The 17,305-nt window shown below is 66.9% G+C and overlaps 1 protein-coding gene across 5 annotated transcripts in view; it reads left to right on the top strand.

Annotated features, from left to right (window-relative positions):
* Nucleotides 1-15,755, top strand: part of RARA (retinoic acid receptor alpha) — a 66,401-nt gene extending 50,646 nt beyond the window's left edge. For all 5 annotated transcript variants that reach the window (XM_075911574.1, XM_075911573.1, XM_075911575.1 and 2 more), the window contains 7 exons: nucleotides 6,497-6,645; nucleotides 9,369-9,510; nucleotides 12,060-12,220; nucleotides 12,741-12,917; nucleotides 13,062-13,266; nucleotides 13,640-13,798; nucleotides 14,140-15,755. In XM_075911574.1, coding sequence (XP_075767689.1) covers nucleotides 6,497-6,645; nucleotides 9,369-9,510; nucleotides 12,060-12,220; nucleotides 12,741-12,917; nucleotides 13,062-13,266; nucleotides 13,640-13,798; nucleotides 14,140-14,351 — 1,205 coding nt within the window. In that variant the 3' untranslated portion in view covers nucleotides 14,352-15,755. The remainder of the gene's footprint in view (nucleotides 1-6,496; nucleotides 6,646-9,368; nucleotides 9,511-12,059; nucleotides 12,221-12,740; nucleotides 12,918-13,061; nucleotides 13,267-13,639; nucleotides 13,799-14,139) is intronic.
* The last annotated feature ends 1,550 nt before the right edge of the window (nucleotides 15,756-17,305 follow it).

Here is a 17,305-nt window from a genome sequence, read left to right as displayed (position 1 = left end):
GGGGTGGAGGGGCAGCTCCCTGCTGTGCCCCAGCTGTGCGCCATGCTCAGGCTGCCAGGGCCCCTGTGGGGCTGTGCAGAGGGTGCATGTGCTGGGGGGAGGGGGGGAGTGCAGGTGTGCGCCCAGGGGCCATGGGCGGGGGGGTCTGGGGCACAGAGGCAGGGAGAGCCTGCCGGAGGGAGCAGGTTCAGCTCCCAGGTTGGTAGCGCTGGGCCCAGGCAGGGCCACCCGTGCCTCCAGCATCTTCTACCCCAGGGCGCGGTGCCCTCCCCCGCCCTGGCACCCTTCCTCCCCTCTGCCACCCATGAGCAGCTGGGGCATCGGACCCTTAAACACCTCCCTGCCCCCCACCGCCTGGGCACAGAGCTGCACCCACGTCGCCCCACGATGCCCCTGCTGAGGCCAGGTCGCCCCAGCCTCTGGGGTGGAGCCGGCTGGGCCCCAGCCCCCTTCCTGCCCCCCGCCACCCTGTTTGAGTTCCTGGGTTCCAGGCAGGGCCCATGGGGCCTGGTCTGCAGCCGCCCCGGCCTTCCTGCCGCCCATCTCCTGCCTTCCTGGGGTGCGGTTGCCCGATGCTGGTCTCCCCCTGGAGCACCTGCCCATGCTGGGCTCCTGGGCGCCCCCCGTGCCATGGGGCTGGGGGGGAATCTGTGGGGCAGTTTGTGGTAGCTCCGGGCGGCCGGGGACAGGAGCCTGTGTCCTGCCAAGCCCAGCCCAGCCCCCAGCGTTCTCCACCCCCCCTCCCCCGAGCAGTGGGGGCCGGTTCTCTCCTGCCCGCATGGAGGGCTCCTTCCTGTGGGGAATCCCTGGCCTGGGTGGATTGAAGCCCCTGCTTGGGGGGCAGCTGCCATTGGGGAGAAGGGGCGACCCAGCCCGGCTGCAGCACGGTCCTGGGGTGCCCTGCGTGTGTAGCCAGCTGCCCAAGCAGAGGGGAGTCTTGACCCCGGCAGGCGCTGGGGGTCTGGTGCCCGCTGCTCTGGCTCCCCACCCCCGGGGGTGCCCCGCAGGACTCGGAGCTGGACTGGGCCCAGAGGGGTCTCACAGGGAGTTGGGGGCAGTTTTCAGGGCCTGTCCTGGCCTCAGCTCTCCTTTCCCCACCGTAACCCACGCGGGGGCAGCGGAGTCGCTCCGGATGGACACCCGCAGGAGCAGGTCCCGGGGCTGTTCTGGGTGGGGTGGGGCCGGGGGCTCGGGGCTCCTGGGGTCTGCTGTCTCTGGGCAGTGGAGTGGGGCTGGAGCAGCCATGGGTGACTGGGAGCTGGCCCTCTAGGCACTGCCCCTGGCTTGCTGTGACCTGGGCCCAAGCGTGTCCCCACCCCGTGCCTCAGTTTCCCCTTCTCTCACGGGGTTCCCCCCCACCCTGCCAGTGGGGCTGTGGACTGCAGGAGTGGGTTTCCCTGTGAGGGGCTGGGCTTGGACACAAAGCACCGAGTGTGCCCAGCACCCACACTCCAGCCCCGAATGCACTGGCAGCTTGCCCTGCTGCTCCCCCACATACAGGGGACCCCCCCGGCCAGAGGCCCCGGGCCCCCCACGCCAGGCACGCGAGGAATGGCTGGGAGAGCCGCCGGGGCAGGATCCTCCAGTGGCCCCTCGGCCTGGCCTGGGCTGGGCTCTCTATTGTCAAGACTGTGGGTCTTGGCAGAAGCTAACCTGACAATGGCCCCTTTGTGCTGCCGCTGGCGCCTTTGTCACCTGCCCTTTGGCGTCTCCCCCACAGCCCCCTGCTCCCCTCCCCCGCAGCCCCCTTCCCCATTGCTCCCTGCCCCCCACAGCCCCTCCTCCCCATTCCCCTCCCCTGCAGCCCCCTTCCCCATTGCTCCCTGCCCCCCACAGCCCCTCCCCCGCAGCCCCCTTCCCCATTGCTCCCTGCCCCCCACAGCCCCTCCCCCACAACCTCCTTCCCCATTGCTCCTTGCCCCCCACAGCCCTCCTCCCCCTTCCTTTATTCCCCTCCCTTGCAGCGCCTTGTTCCCCTTCACCTATTCCCCTCCCCCACAACCCCCTGCCCTCCACTGCTCCCTTCCCCCGCAGCCCCCTGCTCCCCTTCACCCATTCCTCTCTCCTGCAGCCCCCTGCCCCCCACTGCTCCATTCCCCTCCCCAGCTGCCCCCCCACTGCTCCTGTCCCCCCATCTCCCCTCCTCCTGCTCGCTTGTCCGGCCCCTCCCTACTGTCTTCCTGCTTTGTCCAACTTGTGAGCTTCTGGTTGGGGTTTTACACCCCTCAGCACTTGAAAATCGGGGGGAGGCTGCTCTTCCTGCAAAGCAGTGTGGGAGGCGGAGGGCTCGCGGCCCGAGGGTGACTGGCCCAAGGCAGGGTGTGCACAGGGCCTGGTGGGACCCCTGACAGCGATCTGGACCCTTTCACTTTCCTCCTCCCCCCCCCCCCCCGGCCCAGGGCTCTGTGACCTTTCCCTGCCACGTAGGCGCCGTTCTCTTTGTACAGAGGGAAACTGAGGCACAACGTCGGAGCTTATCCAGGCTGCCGGTTCCTGTTCCACCCGCTAGGCTCCGCTTCCTCCCAGCAACAAGAATAGAAGCTAGAAACCTGGACCCCGGTTTCCCTCCCTCACCAGGGCCAGAACAGAGCCCCGAATCCCAGCGCCGTGGTGCCTCTCCCTGAGCGTGGCGGGCTCCCAGCTGGCAGCAGAGGAAGCCCTGGGCTGAGATGCCTGCCTGCCCCACAGGAGGGGGTCTGGCCACGCTCTCCCTGGCCTAGGGCGGCCCCTCGCCCTGGGGCAACCCAAGGAGTGCTGGCTGCCAGCCCCACCCCTCTGACCTGTGAGTGCTGGCTACTCCGTGACCTGCTTATGCCCCGGGGTGTCTGGGACAGCGGCGGGGGGGGGGGTGTTCCTCCCTCTGCCAGGGGGCTGTTGTGGCCTGGCGCTGCCCTTCGGCTGCTAGTGAGGCTGTGCCCCACAGCTCTTGGTATGAGCCCTGGCTCTGCGGGGCTCTGAGCTCCCTGTCCCGTCAGTGCAGCTGGGAAGCCCCAGGCCCACCGGGGACCCCCATCCAGCTTCTGACGCTGGGTCTGCCCGGCTGTGCTGAGCTAGCTGGCAGGACAGGGTCCCCGTTTGCCCGCTGCGCCCGCGCTGAGCTGCTGGGTCCCCTCGCCCAGGGGCATGTTGCAGAGCAATTAGCACAGCCTCCTTCGTTATCACCCACAGGGGCCTTCGACTGGAACAGATCCCCCATTGTTACCCACGGCTTCCCCTTTGTCTGTGGCCAAGAGGCTCCGAGCCTGGGGAGGGGGCTGGCATGTTCCCCGGGGATCAGCGATGGGGGGGGGGGGGCACTCAGCAGCCCGCGGGGAGCAGGTCTGGCTCCATGCAACTCCCTGCCTGGTATTCAGGGCCCCCCGGCCCCTCTCAGCAAGAAAAAAACCTAGGAGTCCTAGTGCCCAGATCCTTGCTCTAAGCACTAGCCCCACTTCCCCCTCCCCCAAGCTGGTAGAACCCAGGAACCCTGGCTCCCAGCCCCCCACTCTTATCACTAGCTCCCTCTCTTTTCCCTGCTGAGTAGGGGCTGAGGGGAGAAGCCCTGCCCAACCCCCAGGCCATCTGATGAACTGTCAGCACCCGGAGGTGCTTTCCCTGTGCCCAGACCCCCCCTGCCCCTCCCGGTGCTGTTTGCTGTCTGGCCTGCCCGTGCAGGGCCCCCTTGTTCCCTGCACACCTGGGGGGGGAGCAGGGTGTTAACCCCGAGGGGCCCAGCCCTTCACATCCTGTTTGACTGGTTCTCTTGGTTCCCACCGTCTGCAAACATCCTGAGCTGCTGGCGCGGCTGCGTTAACTCCTTCCTGGCCCGGTGCCTGGGGGGAGCAGGCGGGAGGGGTATTGCTAGCACCCCCTGGGAAAAAGCGCTGCAGAGTGCTGGCGGGCACTGTGCGCACCGCTGCCCTCTACAGGCTGGAATCGGACTTGCCCCGCCGTGGGTCATAAGCACTGTACTGCCGCCAGCGGGGAGAGCATGGGGGCCGGCCCACTTGCCCAGCGGCACCGAGCCAGGGCCTGGTCTGAGTTACTCGGTTATGTCTTTGGGGTAGGCTGGCCTGTGGCAGGTGTGTGTGTGTGGGGGGGTTGTTTTTGTGGCTCTCTGACAGGTGAAAGAGCAAAGACCGGGACAGGTAGGACTATAGGGGGGAGGGGTTTGAGGCTGGGTTGAGGGAGGCTGTCATGAGGTGGGGGGAGGGGGCGAGGCTGCCACAACAGCCTCATGAGGTGGGGGGAGGGGCTGGAGACAGACATGTGGGGGAGGCGCTGGTTCTGCCCCAGCCGTTCGGTGAGGGGCCAGAAATACGGGTGCTGCCCAGGAAGGGCTGGGGTGCCGGGTGGCAGCAGCAGATAGAGAGCTGGGCCCAAGGGAGCCGGGTGCACCATGGGGAGGACTTCACTTGCAGGGCAGTTGGTTTCTGGTTTGACCCCCTTGCTGGCCACTATGCTCCTGGGCCTCAGTTTCCTCCTCCAGCCTCTCTGTGTGCGCGCGTGGGGCGTGTGCATGTGTTCCCCCATGTGCGGGGCGTGTGCATGTGTTCCCCCATGTGCGGGGCGTGTGCATGTGTTCCCCCATGTGCGGGGCGTGTGCATGTGTCCCCCCATGTGCGGGGCGTGTGCCGGTGTGTCTGTCCGTGCAGGGGGCTCCCTTTGTGCCGGCGCTGACCCTCTGCCAGGCAACTGGTGCTCTTGGCTCAGTGACGGGGGCCTCTCCCGGGGAGAGGGGCAGGTCGGGCCATTTCTATTTGTTTTTAAATGTCTAGTTCAAAATCCCCCCCCCCCCCGACGAACCCCTTCATCTCCCATTCATGGAGTCTCCGCTCCCTGTGGAGCGCAGCGGTGCGAGGGGGCTGGCGAAGCCCCCGGTGGCGGGAGCTGGCTCCGAGGGCCGGCTGGGGGAGTGGGCAGCGCCGGTCCTTCGAGAGGCTGCCGATGCTGGGCTGCGTCTGACTCAATTCCTCGGCTCCTTCCTATGGCCTGGAAACGTCAATTCGCATCTGCCAGGCTAGGAACCCGCCTTCCCTGCACCTGGCTCCGAAGCCACCCAGGCTCGGTGAAGGGAGGGGGCCAGAAACATCCCCATCTGCCCCAGGAACGGTCGGTGGCTGCGGGCCCATGCTGCCGGGAGAGGCAGGCATGCTGGGGAACCGGCCAGGTCAGGGGCCTGGGCCTGGCATGTGGGTAACCCGGAGCCCTGGACGCTGCTGTACCGGCTGCTCCTTTCTACCCGTCGGTTGCTGGCACGGAGGGGGGCTGCCGGGGCTTTGGGGCCACGTGTCCCTGAGGCTGGCGTCTCTCGTGGTGCTGTAGTGACGAGAAGTCCTGTGGCGCCTTATAGACTAACAGAATGAGTGGAGCATGAGCTTTCGTGGGCAGAAACCCACTTCCTCAGATGCACATCGTGGAAATTCCAGAGGCAGGTGTAAATAAATATCCAGGCATAAGAAGAGTTCCAGTCAAGAGTCGGGCTAGAGATAACGGGGCCATTCAGTCAGGCAGGATGAGGCCCACTTCGAGCAGCTGATGTGGAGGTGTGAACACCAAGAGAGGAGAAACTGCGTTTGTAGCTGGCCAGCCATTCACAGTCTGTTTTACCCGCAGCTGATGGTGTCGAATTTGCAGATGAACTGTCGCTCTTCGGTTTCCCTTTGAAGTCTGGTCTTGAAGTTTTTTTGGTGCAGGGTGGCTACCTTATCACCATTCCTGATATCCTGGTGCTTTCACCCCCTGGTGCCAGGCCTCGGGGCTGGGTGCCAGGCACCCCTGGGGCAGTGGCATGGGCTAGTTCAGCCGGGAGATAAACCAGCCGCTGTGCCAGCCACGTGTGCCGGAGCATCTCCATGGCCCACCCTAGCTGTGCTGCGGGGCACCCCACTGAGGTCTGGACTGCTATGTGGGGTGACGCGGGGCGGTGGCGAGCATGTGGGGGGTGCAGGCACCCATCTGGGGGCCGTGGCCTCACTGTGCCATGACAGGCAGGGGAGCTGGGGTGCTCCCGGCACATCTGGGGCCTTCCCCCGGCTCTCGCAGAACGGAGGGGGGCTGGCAGCGTCACGTCCCAGGCTGCATTGGCTTTTCATCCCCACGTGAGCTGCACCGGGCCCTGGACTGGGGGGCAGCCCTGTCCTTCATTCTGCAAAGCCCCTGGCGCTGCCCACGTTCCCCCACACAGGCACGCGCTGGGGCGCCCTCCCCCCCTGCCAGGGACAGACTGGCTGCTCTGCAGGTGGCATAGACCCTGGTGTCTCCCTTCTGCATGCAGCACAGCCCCAGGAGGGGGTCAGAGCAGACTTGGGCTCGCCCACCCCTGCCTGTGGCTTTGCCCTGCCCCCCAATCTCCTAGTGCAGTTCCCCCCTTGCCGTCTCCCCCCCTCCCCCCGGTGCCCTGCTGCACGCAGGGCGCCCATGTGGGGGCAGAGTCCTCTGGGCGCTTATGGGCGGGGGACGGGCCCCTCCGCAGGCAGCGACTGGACCCCTGACCTTGCGCCCTCTTCTCCCCCAGCCATCGAGACGCAGAGCACCAGCTCCGAGGAGATCGTCCCCAGCCCCCCGTCGCCGCCCCCGCTGCCCCGGATCTACAAGCCCTGCTTCGTGTGCCAGGACAAGTCCTCGGGCTACCACTATGGGGTGAGCGCCTGCGAGGGCTGCAAGGTGAGTGCGGGCTGGCGGGGGCAGGACTGGGGGTTCCGGGAGGCCAAGGCGGGGGGCTGCGGGGTTACAGTGCCTCAGAGGTGGCCCCGATTCTGGTTCAGACCAGGGGACGAGGAGGCCTGGGCTCTGGTCATCCCCCCCCCATCCCCGCCGTGGGCCGCTTCGCCTCACCGCAGCAGGTAACGGAGCCCGGGGGCTCCCTATTTTGCGCTCAGCTCCTCTGCGCGCTTTCACTGGGCCCTCAAAGCTTCCATTGCCCTGCCTGTAAAACAGGGTACCCCTTCTTAGCCCGGCTGATCAGCAGAGCGCCCACTGCTAGGCTGCAAGTTCCTCCTGGTGGTGCACATTCGCTCATGCTTCGGTGCACGAAAAAAAAATATTCTGCACATGGCCGGAAAGGATTCGAGGGAACATTGCTTCTCACTCTCTCCCGGCGCAGCCAGGCAGCAGCCTCCAAGCCGGGTGTTTTGCTGACAGCTCAGCTGGAGTGCCACCTAAATCACCCCTTGGACAAGGGGAAACTGAGGCACGGGGCGACCTGCCTTCGTTTCCCAAGGTTTGCCGGGGGTCTGCGCTAGGAATAGAACCCCGGAGTCCTGGCTTCTTGTACTAACCACAAAGACATCCCCCCCTTACAGCCCCACAGTGGGGCTGGGCTAGATGGATTCAGTCCCCCTGCTTGCCTGGGTGCCATGTAGCCGCACTGCCCCAGTCCGTGCAACTCAGGGCCTTGGGGGGAGCACAGGGCCGGGAAGAGCACCCCCTGCTCCAGCCTCGGATCAGCGAGCAGTGTGGAGCTTAGCCCGGCTCTGCGGGGGATTAGCGCTAAATAGTGCAGCAGCTGCTGGCTCTGGCTGTGTCCCAGCGCCAAGGTTCAGCCGGCGTCACCGCCTCTGCGTAGGGGTCAGGATGAAGGGCACGGGATTGCGCGCGTGTCGGTGTCGCGTACCCGGCCCCTGCCAGCTCCCGCTCTCGTGTGCCCTCAAGTGCAGCTGGCTAGCCCTCCGCCGGCGTGTCCCAGTGTGTCGCCGGCGTGGGCTGCACGGGGGGCTGGTGCTGTCTGGCCCCGGGGCGCTGTGCGCGTGGGAGCCGGGAGCTAATCCCTCGGCGCGGATGTGCGGGGCTCCGTGCTCAGCTGCTCTGCATCCTTCAGCACTTCTGATTTACATTCCAGCAGCGGCTGGGCCGGGGCCAGCCCGGGGGCGGGGGAGGAGCGTCTGGCTGCAGCGTCACACATGTCTCCTGGCTCCAGCGCCCACAGCCAAGCTCTCGGCTGGGCTCCCATTTCTGGGCCCGTCCCACTAGCCCAGCTCTCCAATTCGCTCCTGGGGAGGCAGGGGCCTTGCGGCCGAAGCATAAGGCTGGGGGAGGGGGAAGGGATCAGTTCCCAGCTCTGCAACAGATGCTCTGCGCCTCAGTTTCCCCAATCTATGGAAAGCTGGTGATTTTGTGTGTGGGGTGCTTCTGCTCTTCATAGCAAACCCTGATCTCGGTCGGGGTCTGGGCAGCGCCCGGCAGGATGGGGCCCTGATCTCGGTCGGGGCCTGGGCAGCGCCCGGCAGGACGGGGCCCTGATCTCGGTCGGGGTCTGGGCAGCGCCCGGCAGGACGGGGCCCTGATCTCCGTCGGGGTCTGGGCAGCGCCCGGCAGGACGGGGCCCTGATCTCGGTCGGGGTCTGGGCAGCGCCCGGCAGGACGGGGCCCTGATCTCGGTCGGGGTCTGGGCAGCGCCCGGCAGGACGGGGCCCTGATCTCGGTCGGGGTCTGGGCAGCGCCCGGCAGGACGGGGCCCTGATCTCGGTCGGGGTCTGGGCAGCGCCCGGCAGGACGGGGCCCTGATCTCCGTCGGGGTCTGGGCAGCGCCCGGCAGGACGGGGCCCTGATCTCCGTCGGGGTCTGGGCAGCGCCCGGCAGGACGGGGCCCTGATCTCCGTCGGGGTCTGGGCAGCGCCCGGCAGGACGGGGCCCTGATCTCCGTCGGGGTCTGGGCAGCGCCCGGCAGGACGGGGCCCTGATCTCGGTCGGGGTCTGGGCAGCGCCCGGCAGGACGGGGCCCTGATCTCGGTCGGGGTCTGGGCAGCGCCCGGCAGGACGGGGCCCTGATCTCGGTCGGGGTCTGGGCAGCGCCCGGCAGGACGGGGCCCTGATCTCCGTCGGGGTCTGGGCAGCGCCCGGCAGGACGGGGCCCTGATCTCGGTCGGGGTCTGGGCAGCGCCCGGCAGGACGGGGCCCTGATCTCGGTCGGGGTCTGGGCAGCGCCCGGCAGGACGGGGCCCTGATCTCGGTCGGGGTCTGGGCAGCGCCCGGCAGGACGGGGCCCTGATCTCGGTCGGGGTCTGGGCAGCGCCCGGCAGGACGGGGCCCTGATCTCGGTCGGGGTCTGGGCAGCGCCCGGCAGGACGGGGCCCTGATCTCGGTCGGGGTCTGGGCAGCGCTCGGCTGGACCAGCAGGGGGAGCGGACGGGAGGCAGGGAAGGGAAATTCCTTCACCGTTTTAATTCGAGCTGGAGCCTGTTCCAGCCCCGCCCCCCCACTGCACTGGAATCCCGGAGCCCGGCCCTGCTGCCCCTCCCGAGGGCTCCAGCTGCAGCCCTCCCCCCCAGGTGCTATTGTAGCCCGGTGGCGCCCCACAGTTCAGCCCAGCCCACGGGGGCCCATGTGGCCCCATTGGAGCTGCTGGGCTGCCCCCCTCGCTCACTGGGGCTGTGACCCGGCTCTTCCAGGGCTTCTTCCGCCGGAGCATCCAGAAGAACATGGTGTACACCTGCCACCGCGACAAGAACTGCATCATCAACAAGGTGACGCGCAACCGGTGCCAGTACTGCCGCCTCCAGAAGTGCTTCGAAGTGGGCATGTCCAAGGAGTGTAAGTGCCCGTGGCGCCCCCGTCTGCCCGGCCCGGCTCCCTGCCCCCGGACGGCTCAGGCCTGGTTCCCTGCTCCCATCTTCCTCCCCCGGCTCCCTGCCCCCGGGCCTGTCTGCCCAGGCCTGGCTCCTGCCCCCGGGCCCGGCTCCCTGCTCCCCCTGGGTCCGTCGGGCCCAGCCATGGCTCCCTGTTCTTCACGGCCTGTCTGCCCCACGCCTGACTCCCTGTGGGCCTGTCTGTCCTGTCCAGGGCCCATCATCTCAGGGGTCTGGCTGGGGGGCACAGCACTGGGGGCTGGCTAAGGAGCTTGGCACTGGGGGGCCGGGTGGGGGAGGGATGTTGCCTCTGGATGCTTTGCTGAGCCCGGAGTCAGGAGACATGGAAAAAAGCCGATTCCCTGGATTGGATGTGGGTCTGAAATCCCAGCCCCTCTCCGGGGGGGGGGGCTTCTGGCTGCATTGGCAAGGGAGGCACTGAGCTGCGCTTGCAGGGGGTACCGGTCATGTGCTCCCCTCCCCCAAGAGTCAAGGCACAAGAGGGGGGCACCAGTCCGCCCTCCCCCCACCCAGAGTCAAGGCACAGGAGGGGGGGGTTTCCAGTCAGGCTAAGCAGCTGGGCCCCCCCCTTCCTGTGGGATCCAGGCCGTTGCCCTGGCAACCCGTGATTGATGATGTCAGAGATAAATGACGCTGACAAGGGCCTCCTGGCGTCTGCATGCCAGTTGTCATGGCGCCCGCCTGTAAACCCGCCCGCTTGCGGCTGCCTGCCCGGGGGTGGGTCGCTCTGCAGAGACCAACGGGGGCGCAGCTGCCTGGCCCAGCCCCCCCGCCCCTCCCCGCGAGCCCAGCCCCGTGTGCCCCGAGCCGGCGCAGCGGGTGCGTGGGAGGTGGCGCAGCCTGTGCCCAGGGGCTGGCGAGGGCATCGTGCCAGGCCGACATGGGGGGGCCATGCAGGCCGGGGGAGGGGTGCCTGGCCTGTGTGTGTAGGGAGGGGGGGCCCCTTTTGGCTGGGAGCGGTCCAGGTTTCCCCCTCTCCCGCTGGCTGGGGTGGAGCAGGACTGCCCCCCAGTGCATGATGAGAGCCAGCCGTGGCCAAAGGGAGGTCTCTGTGGGTTGGGTCTTGAGGCTGCGGGGGCCAGCTGTGGAGCTGGGGGGCCCTTCCCAGCCTGCCCCATCCCGGGGCTATAGCCGCTGGCTGCGGTGGGTGTCCTGGAGCCAGGGCAGGGGATTAGCAGAGGCCCCGGTGCGGCTGGCTCTGGGCCGTGCCCTGGAGCCGGTGCTGGGCGGATGATGAACGCCGTGTCATGGCGGCAATTTTCCCTTCCCGAATTGTCCCGGCATTTCTCTCCTCTCCACGTGATTGGATTTGCCGAGCGGACGTGAGTGATTCCCCGAGCCCCGCTCCCCTCCCCCCAGCGGGCGGCCCTGAGCGATCGGCTGTCCCCGGCATCGGCGGCTGATGGCCCCGGCGCGTTTTAGAGTCGTGTGCACCGCGGCTGTTGGCTCCACTCGCCCCCAGCCCCACCCTCGGGGCTGCTCACCCCCCCCCCCCACCTCCACACACACACTTTGCCCCTCCCCCTGCTTCTGCCTTGGGGGGCTGCTCACCCCACCCCCGATATTGCCCCAGCCTCCTGCCCGTCCTTCGGGGCTGCTGGCCCTGCCACCATTTTCTCCCTCAGGGCTATTTGCATCACCCCACCCCCCCGTATTGCCTCACCCCCCCCCCCAGCTCCCCAACACGCCCCGCCCCCTCCAGTGGCAGACTCCTTGTCCCTTGCTCCCCCCGTCCCCTTGGAGATGGGCTGTTCTGTGCAGGGCAGGGACACGCTGCGTTCGGGCGCCCGCCACGGGGCATCTGCCACTCGCTGCGTAGGGCTGGTCACGGCCTGGGTCTGAGCAGCCTGGTGTATCCCCGAGCCCGGGCACCAGGTTGTGCTGGGCCTGGCCAGCAGGGGGCAGTGTCTGGTTCTTGGGCAGCCCAGGGAGCATGGGATGGGGATACCAGGGGGCAGGGCTGGGGATACACAACAGGGCCCCCTCCCGGCTGGCTCTGGGCACCCGCCTGGCACAACGGGGCCCCGCTCCTGGCCAGGTCTGCAGACTTACAGGAGCATTTGTTGGTACTTTCCGTGGCTGGCCACCATGTACAACCCCCTTGCTAGGCCCAGCGAGGGCTCGGTCTCCAGGGCGTATTTGGGGTCCCCGTTCCGTGCCAGCGCGGGGATTCCCCGTCCCAGAATGTAGGAGACGGATGCTGAGCTGGGGCCAGGCAGGGCGCGTGGGGCTGAGCTGAGGTTGAGCTGATAACCGTGTCACCGCACTCCCCATCTCCAAGCTGGCTTCTCTCCCTGCCCTGCCCCCGTGCTAAGGGCTGTGGGTCCTGATGTGCCCAAGGGCTGCGTCTGGTGCCCAGTACAGTCTGTGATGGCTGAGCGGTCAGAGCCAGGGCGTACCCGAGGGGCGACCCCACCTGTCCTTAGAAGGGGGGGTGCACTGAGAGGCATCGGGGCCGGCCTGCTCACCTGTCTGCCCGCTCCCCGCCCCCAGCTGTCCGGAACGACAGGAACAAGAAGAAGAAGGAGGCGCCGAAGCAGGAGTGTTCGGAGAGCTACATCCTCACGCCCGAGGTGGAGGATCTCATTGAGAAGGTGCGCAAGGCCCACCAGGAGACCTTCCCCGCCCTGTGCCAACTGGGCAAATACACTACGGTGAGTGCTCCGGCCTGTCCCGGCCCCTGGGAAGCGCTGGCACTGGGCACCGGCATGGCACCCACTGGGCTGCGGGTCGGGAGTGAGGGACAGAGACAGCTTGGGGATTGGCAGGGCCAGGGGAAGGGGGCTGGAGCTCCAGGGTGGGCAGGCTGCTTCTTGGCTCCTGTGCTGGCCTAGCGGTGAGCACGCTGTTTCCCCGCCCCCCCCAACATCCTTGAGGGTCCCACTTGCTCCTTCTTGGCAGGGGCTGTTCCCAGCCTGCTGCTGCCTTGTCCTCAGCTCTGGGAGGGGAGTGTAGCGTAATGGTCAGAGCAGGGGGCTGAGAGCTAGGACTCCTGTGTCCCTTGGACATCTTGCTTCCCTGTCCTGTACCTCAGTTTCCCCAGCGGTACAGTGCCCCCCCTCCCTCGTTAATTACCGGTAGGCATGGGCAGAGCGCCATTCGTGCCAGGCCGGGGGTGGGCCCCGCTGTGGGGCTGACTCCCTCCCGCTCACTGGGGCTGGCGCATCCCTGCAGAACAACAGCTCGGAGCAGCGGGTCTCGCTGGACATCGACCTGTGGGACAAGTTCAGCGAACTCTCCACCAAGTGTATCATCAAGACGGTGGAATTCGCCAAGCAGCTGCCTGGCTTCACCACGCTCACCATCGCCGACCAGATCACCCTGCTCAAAGCCGCCTGCCTCGACATCCTGGTGAGACCCCCCCGCACCCCTGAGCCTGGGCACTGGGCTGGGCCGTGCCTGGCCAGCAGGGGGCAGTGTCCTTGGGCGGACCAGGGAGCTTGAGGTGGGGGGTGTCAGGGCCGGGGCTGCACTCAGACTGGCTCTGCCCGCTAGATCCTGCGGATCTGCACGCGCTACACGCCGGAGCAGGACACCATGACCTTCTCGGACGGCTTGACCCTCAACCGCACCCAGATGCACAACGCCGGGTTCGGGCCGCTCACCGACCTGGTCTTCGCCTTCGCCAACCAGCTGCTGCCGTTGGAGATGGACGATGCGGAGACCGGGCTGCTCAGCGCCATCTGCCTCATCTGCGGGGGTGAGAACCGGGGGGTGGGGGACTGGCAAGGGCCACCGTGCTGGGCACACGATGGGGGGGGACGAAGGTGCTGGGGGAGAGTGGGTTGAAGGGGTTAAAGTCTCCTACCCCTGTAATAGTTATTTGCAAACTCTGCCGTGTCCCGACGTGACCCCCCCCCCAATAATACAGCGGGGTGGGGGGGAAAGGGGGCTGATAGCCCCTCTCCGCTGTGGCTAGGCAGGCGAGCCTCGAGCCCTGCCCGACAGCGCCCCCTGGTGGGGAGCTGGGCGCTAGACTGGCTTTATGACTGGGAAGGGAGGGGGACACACTCAGCCCTTTGCGGCGGCTGGGGAGGGGCTCAGCCCCAGCGCTGACCCGCTCCCGCCCCCAGACCGCCAGGACCTGGAGCAGGCCGACAAGGTGGACAAGCTGCAGGAGCCGCTGCTGGAGGCGTTGAAGATCTACGTGAGGAAGAGGCGGCCGAACAAGCCCCACATGTTCCCCAAGATGCTGATGAAGATCACGGACCTACGCAGCATCAGCGCCAAGGGTGAGGGGTGGGGCAGAGGGGGGAGAGGCTGGGGGGCCAGGGACTGGGGGTGGCCTCCCTCCCTGCAGGCAGTGAAGTTTGGCCAGGGAGGGGCAGGTTTCTCCCCCCAGGCATGTGTGATGCTGGGGTGCAGGCTGAGCACACAGAGGTGACTCCAAGCAGCTCCCCCAGTGCACCCTGCACCCCCAAGGCGGACACCTGGTACCCCAGATTCTGTCCGGGTTCCTGGAAGGGGCCCAGTTCCGTCTCCTGTGGCGGGTCAGGCGGGGGTCCTGCATGAGCTCCCCGCCCCGGCTCGTGCTGCTCGTCTCCCTGCTGAGCTGTCCCCCCTCTGCCTGCAGGTGCCGAGCGGGTGATCACGCTGAAGATGGAGATCCCCGGCTCCATGCCGCCCCTCATCCAGGAGATGCTGGAGAACTCAGAGGGCATGGACACGCTGGGCGGGCAGCCAGGTGCCTCCCGCCTGAGCAGCCTGGCGCCGCCCCCTGGCAGCTGCAGCCCCAGCCTCTCGCCAAGCTCCAACAGAAGCAGCCCGGCCACCCATTCGCCATGATGCCGCCACCGGCGCCGGCGTCGGGATGCCGCTGCTAGTCTTTGCTGCCAGGCCCGAGGGCCGCATGGCGAGCCACGGAGGAGGGGGAGGAGGTGACGCCGCTGCGTGCCGCCCCCCCCTCCGCGCCCCGGCCCCTAGCCCGTTCCTGTCCGTACCAGCACACGCTGTGGCCGTGGCTTCCCCGTTGACTTGTGACGGACTCTGCTGTGGTCAGAACTGGATCCCGTGGGCCGTGCCGGGGGCCACAGGCTCCGCGGGGGGCGCTGAGCCCGCGCTGACATCAGCTGGGGCCGGTTTATGGACCCGCCTCCCCTCCCAGCCGGTGATGTTTGTACCCAGGTTGGAGCAAACCAGCGCCCAGCTCTCCCCCACGCTCACCCCCCCAGCGCGCTGTCGCAGGGGTCCGGCCCACGGCTGGGGGCGCCCCGCACCGATGTGAAGATGAAGTGTCTTTTGGTTGAGTTGCATTTCAAGTGTTTCCGGGGGGTTGGGGGGGAAGAGGGTCGGTTTGGGTAACGTTTGTTGTTTTTTAAAAATTTTCATGAGCAAAATCGATCAGCTGATAGTGGCCGTCACGCACCCCCTAGGACACCCCCGCCCCCCCCCCTCCACACACACACACACGCCTGTCGTCACCAGCAAAACGAACAAAAATCCAATTCGCTTTTCAGGTAAAACCAGAAACACCCACCAGGAACCTGAGGCCGAGTCATTGCAAAGCCAGATTATATATCTATAAATAGCTATAAATATCTATAAATACCTTTGAAAAACTTTGTAAAAGTCGGGAGGGGTTTTTAGAGACGTGCTGCGGTTGGCGGGGGGGAGGGTCACGGTTCTGGATGTGAAGAGGGGTGGGGGTGGGGCTCCACACAATTTATTATTATTAAATTTTTTGTTGTTGTTGAGATTTTGACTTTGGAATCTCTGGGGAGAAGCTGAAAGAGGAAGAAAAACAAACCAAAGGAGAGTCCCCCCCCATTCCAGCCTAGGCTACCCCCCCATGGTCCCCCCTCCCCCCATGTACGCAAGAGGTTTTTGTTTTCTGAGATCCACACCCCCTGACAGGACACACCACGGGGCGGTAGAGGCCTGTTTGATTTGAAGCACGTTTCTTAGAGGAGGGGAACCAGCGCCCCCCCCCCCCCCAAATCTGCTGGGGGCACATGAAGGCTACCCATGGACATGTTGCAGGGCCTGGGGGGTTCTGCATGAGGGATTGGGGGGAGGGCTGCTCCTCATACACCTGCCAAGCAGGGGGGGGGGGCAGAGCTGAGCCTGGCATTGGCAAAACTGTCCTGTTAGCCCCCCCCAGGGGGTCCCCCGCACGTGTGGACGTGCCTAGTGCCCTGGCCGCCCCCAGCCCTGCCCCACATGATCCAGCCGGGCCCCTGGGGAGAAGATGCTGCTGCCATCTCCGTCCCTGCCCCGTGAGGGAGGCCAGGCTGCGGGGACGAAGGGCAGGAGTTCTACCTGCTGCTGCCCCCTTCCCACCTCCGCTGGCCTGGGCACAGGGCTTAGTCTGTTAGATGCTGGTGGCCAGAGGAGGCCTGTCCCTGGTGATTCTCCCTCCCGCCCCCCACACCACGTGCCCTGTGACTGCCATGCAGGGGGGTGGGAGGAGCTCTGGCAGCAGTGGGGGGGGCCTGTGGAGAGGGAGGGGCACTGGCAGCAGTGGGGGGTGGGGAGGGGCACTGGCAGCAGTGGGAGTGGGGGATGTAGGTGTGGGCAGAGGGAGGGGCACTGGCAGCAGTGGGGGAGGTAGGGGCGGGCAGGGGGCTGTGGAGAGGGAGGGGCACTGGCAGCAGTGGGGGAGGTAGGGGCGGGCAGGGGGCTGTGGAGAGGGGGCTCTGGCAGCAGTGGGGGTGGGAGAAGTAGGGGTGGGGTTGGGGCTGTGGAGAGGGAGGGATGGTGGCAGTGCGGGGGCGGGGGCAGTTCATGGCACTCGCACATTAACTCTGTGGCAGCCTGGGGAGAGGGCCACTGTCCCAGAGCACAGTGGGGCAGGCTGAGCCTGGGAGGGGGGGGGAATTTGCACTGGGGGGGGTCTGCCCACGGGGTGGGGGATGTGTTTCCATAGCACTACCCCCCACCCTCACAAAGCTGGGGTCCTGCCAGCCTGGGCCGATGGGCCCACTTGGGGTGCTCCACCCCCACCTCCCTCCCCGAGCCCAGCTGGGCTCCCTGCACAGCTGAGCCAGTAGCAGGTGGGGCTGGGCACGGCCAGGGCGGGGCTGGAAGCAGAGCAGGACAGACTGAGACCCTGGTTTGTAAGGGATGGGGTGGGGGTCACCCGGAGAGCAGGGAAGTAGCTGTGGTCCTCAGCTGAGACATGGGGGGGAGGGATCCACAAGTCAGTGGGTGTTTGTGGCCCGCTCACCAGACCCTGCTGGGAAAGTGACTGGCGACCGTCCCACACGGGGGAGGGCCAGGTGTGTGCACAGGGAGATCCAGCACCGGCAGAGACCAGCCGGGCAGAACCTGCTCCGGGTGCTGGGTTCTCCTGGGCCTGCTGTTCTAGGCGCTGGGCACTAGGGGGTGGTGATGCTGCAATTCACCCCTCCCCCCCCCAGCAATCTGGTTGTCCCCTCCTGCTTCTGGGCAGCCTGGTTTCCCCCCCTCCCCCTCTCCCAGACATATGAATGCACCTGCAGCTTTACAGCTGGGGAAACTGAGGTATAGCATGGTGCCCCCCCCCCCCCCACGCTGCGCCCTGGACAGAACCCCAGAGTTCTGCTTGGGCACTGGGCTGGCCATGAGAGGGTTAATGGGGGAGGGGGCTCTGATGCAGGATCTAGGGGGTGGGCTTGGTGTGTTTCTTTTCCACTAACCTCTGGGCGCGGCCCTACCCTCCCACAACAGGAAACAGGCGACAGGGGAACATGGCCCCCAGCCAGCCCCTGGCTCCTGCCCCCTGCCCCCTGCATGGCAGCACAACAGCCACATGTGCCCTG

This window comes from Pelodiscus sinensis, chromosome 29 (assembly GCF_049634645.1).
Source record: "Pelodiscus sinensis isolate JC-2024 chromosome 29, ASM4963464v1, whole genome shotgun sequence".
Classification (NCBI taxonomy): Eukaryota; Metazoa; Chordata; order Testudines; family Trionychidae; genus Pelodiscus; species Pelodiscus sinensis.
This window is presented reverse-complemented; position numbering and strand designations above follow the sequence as displayed.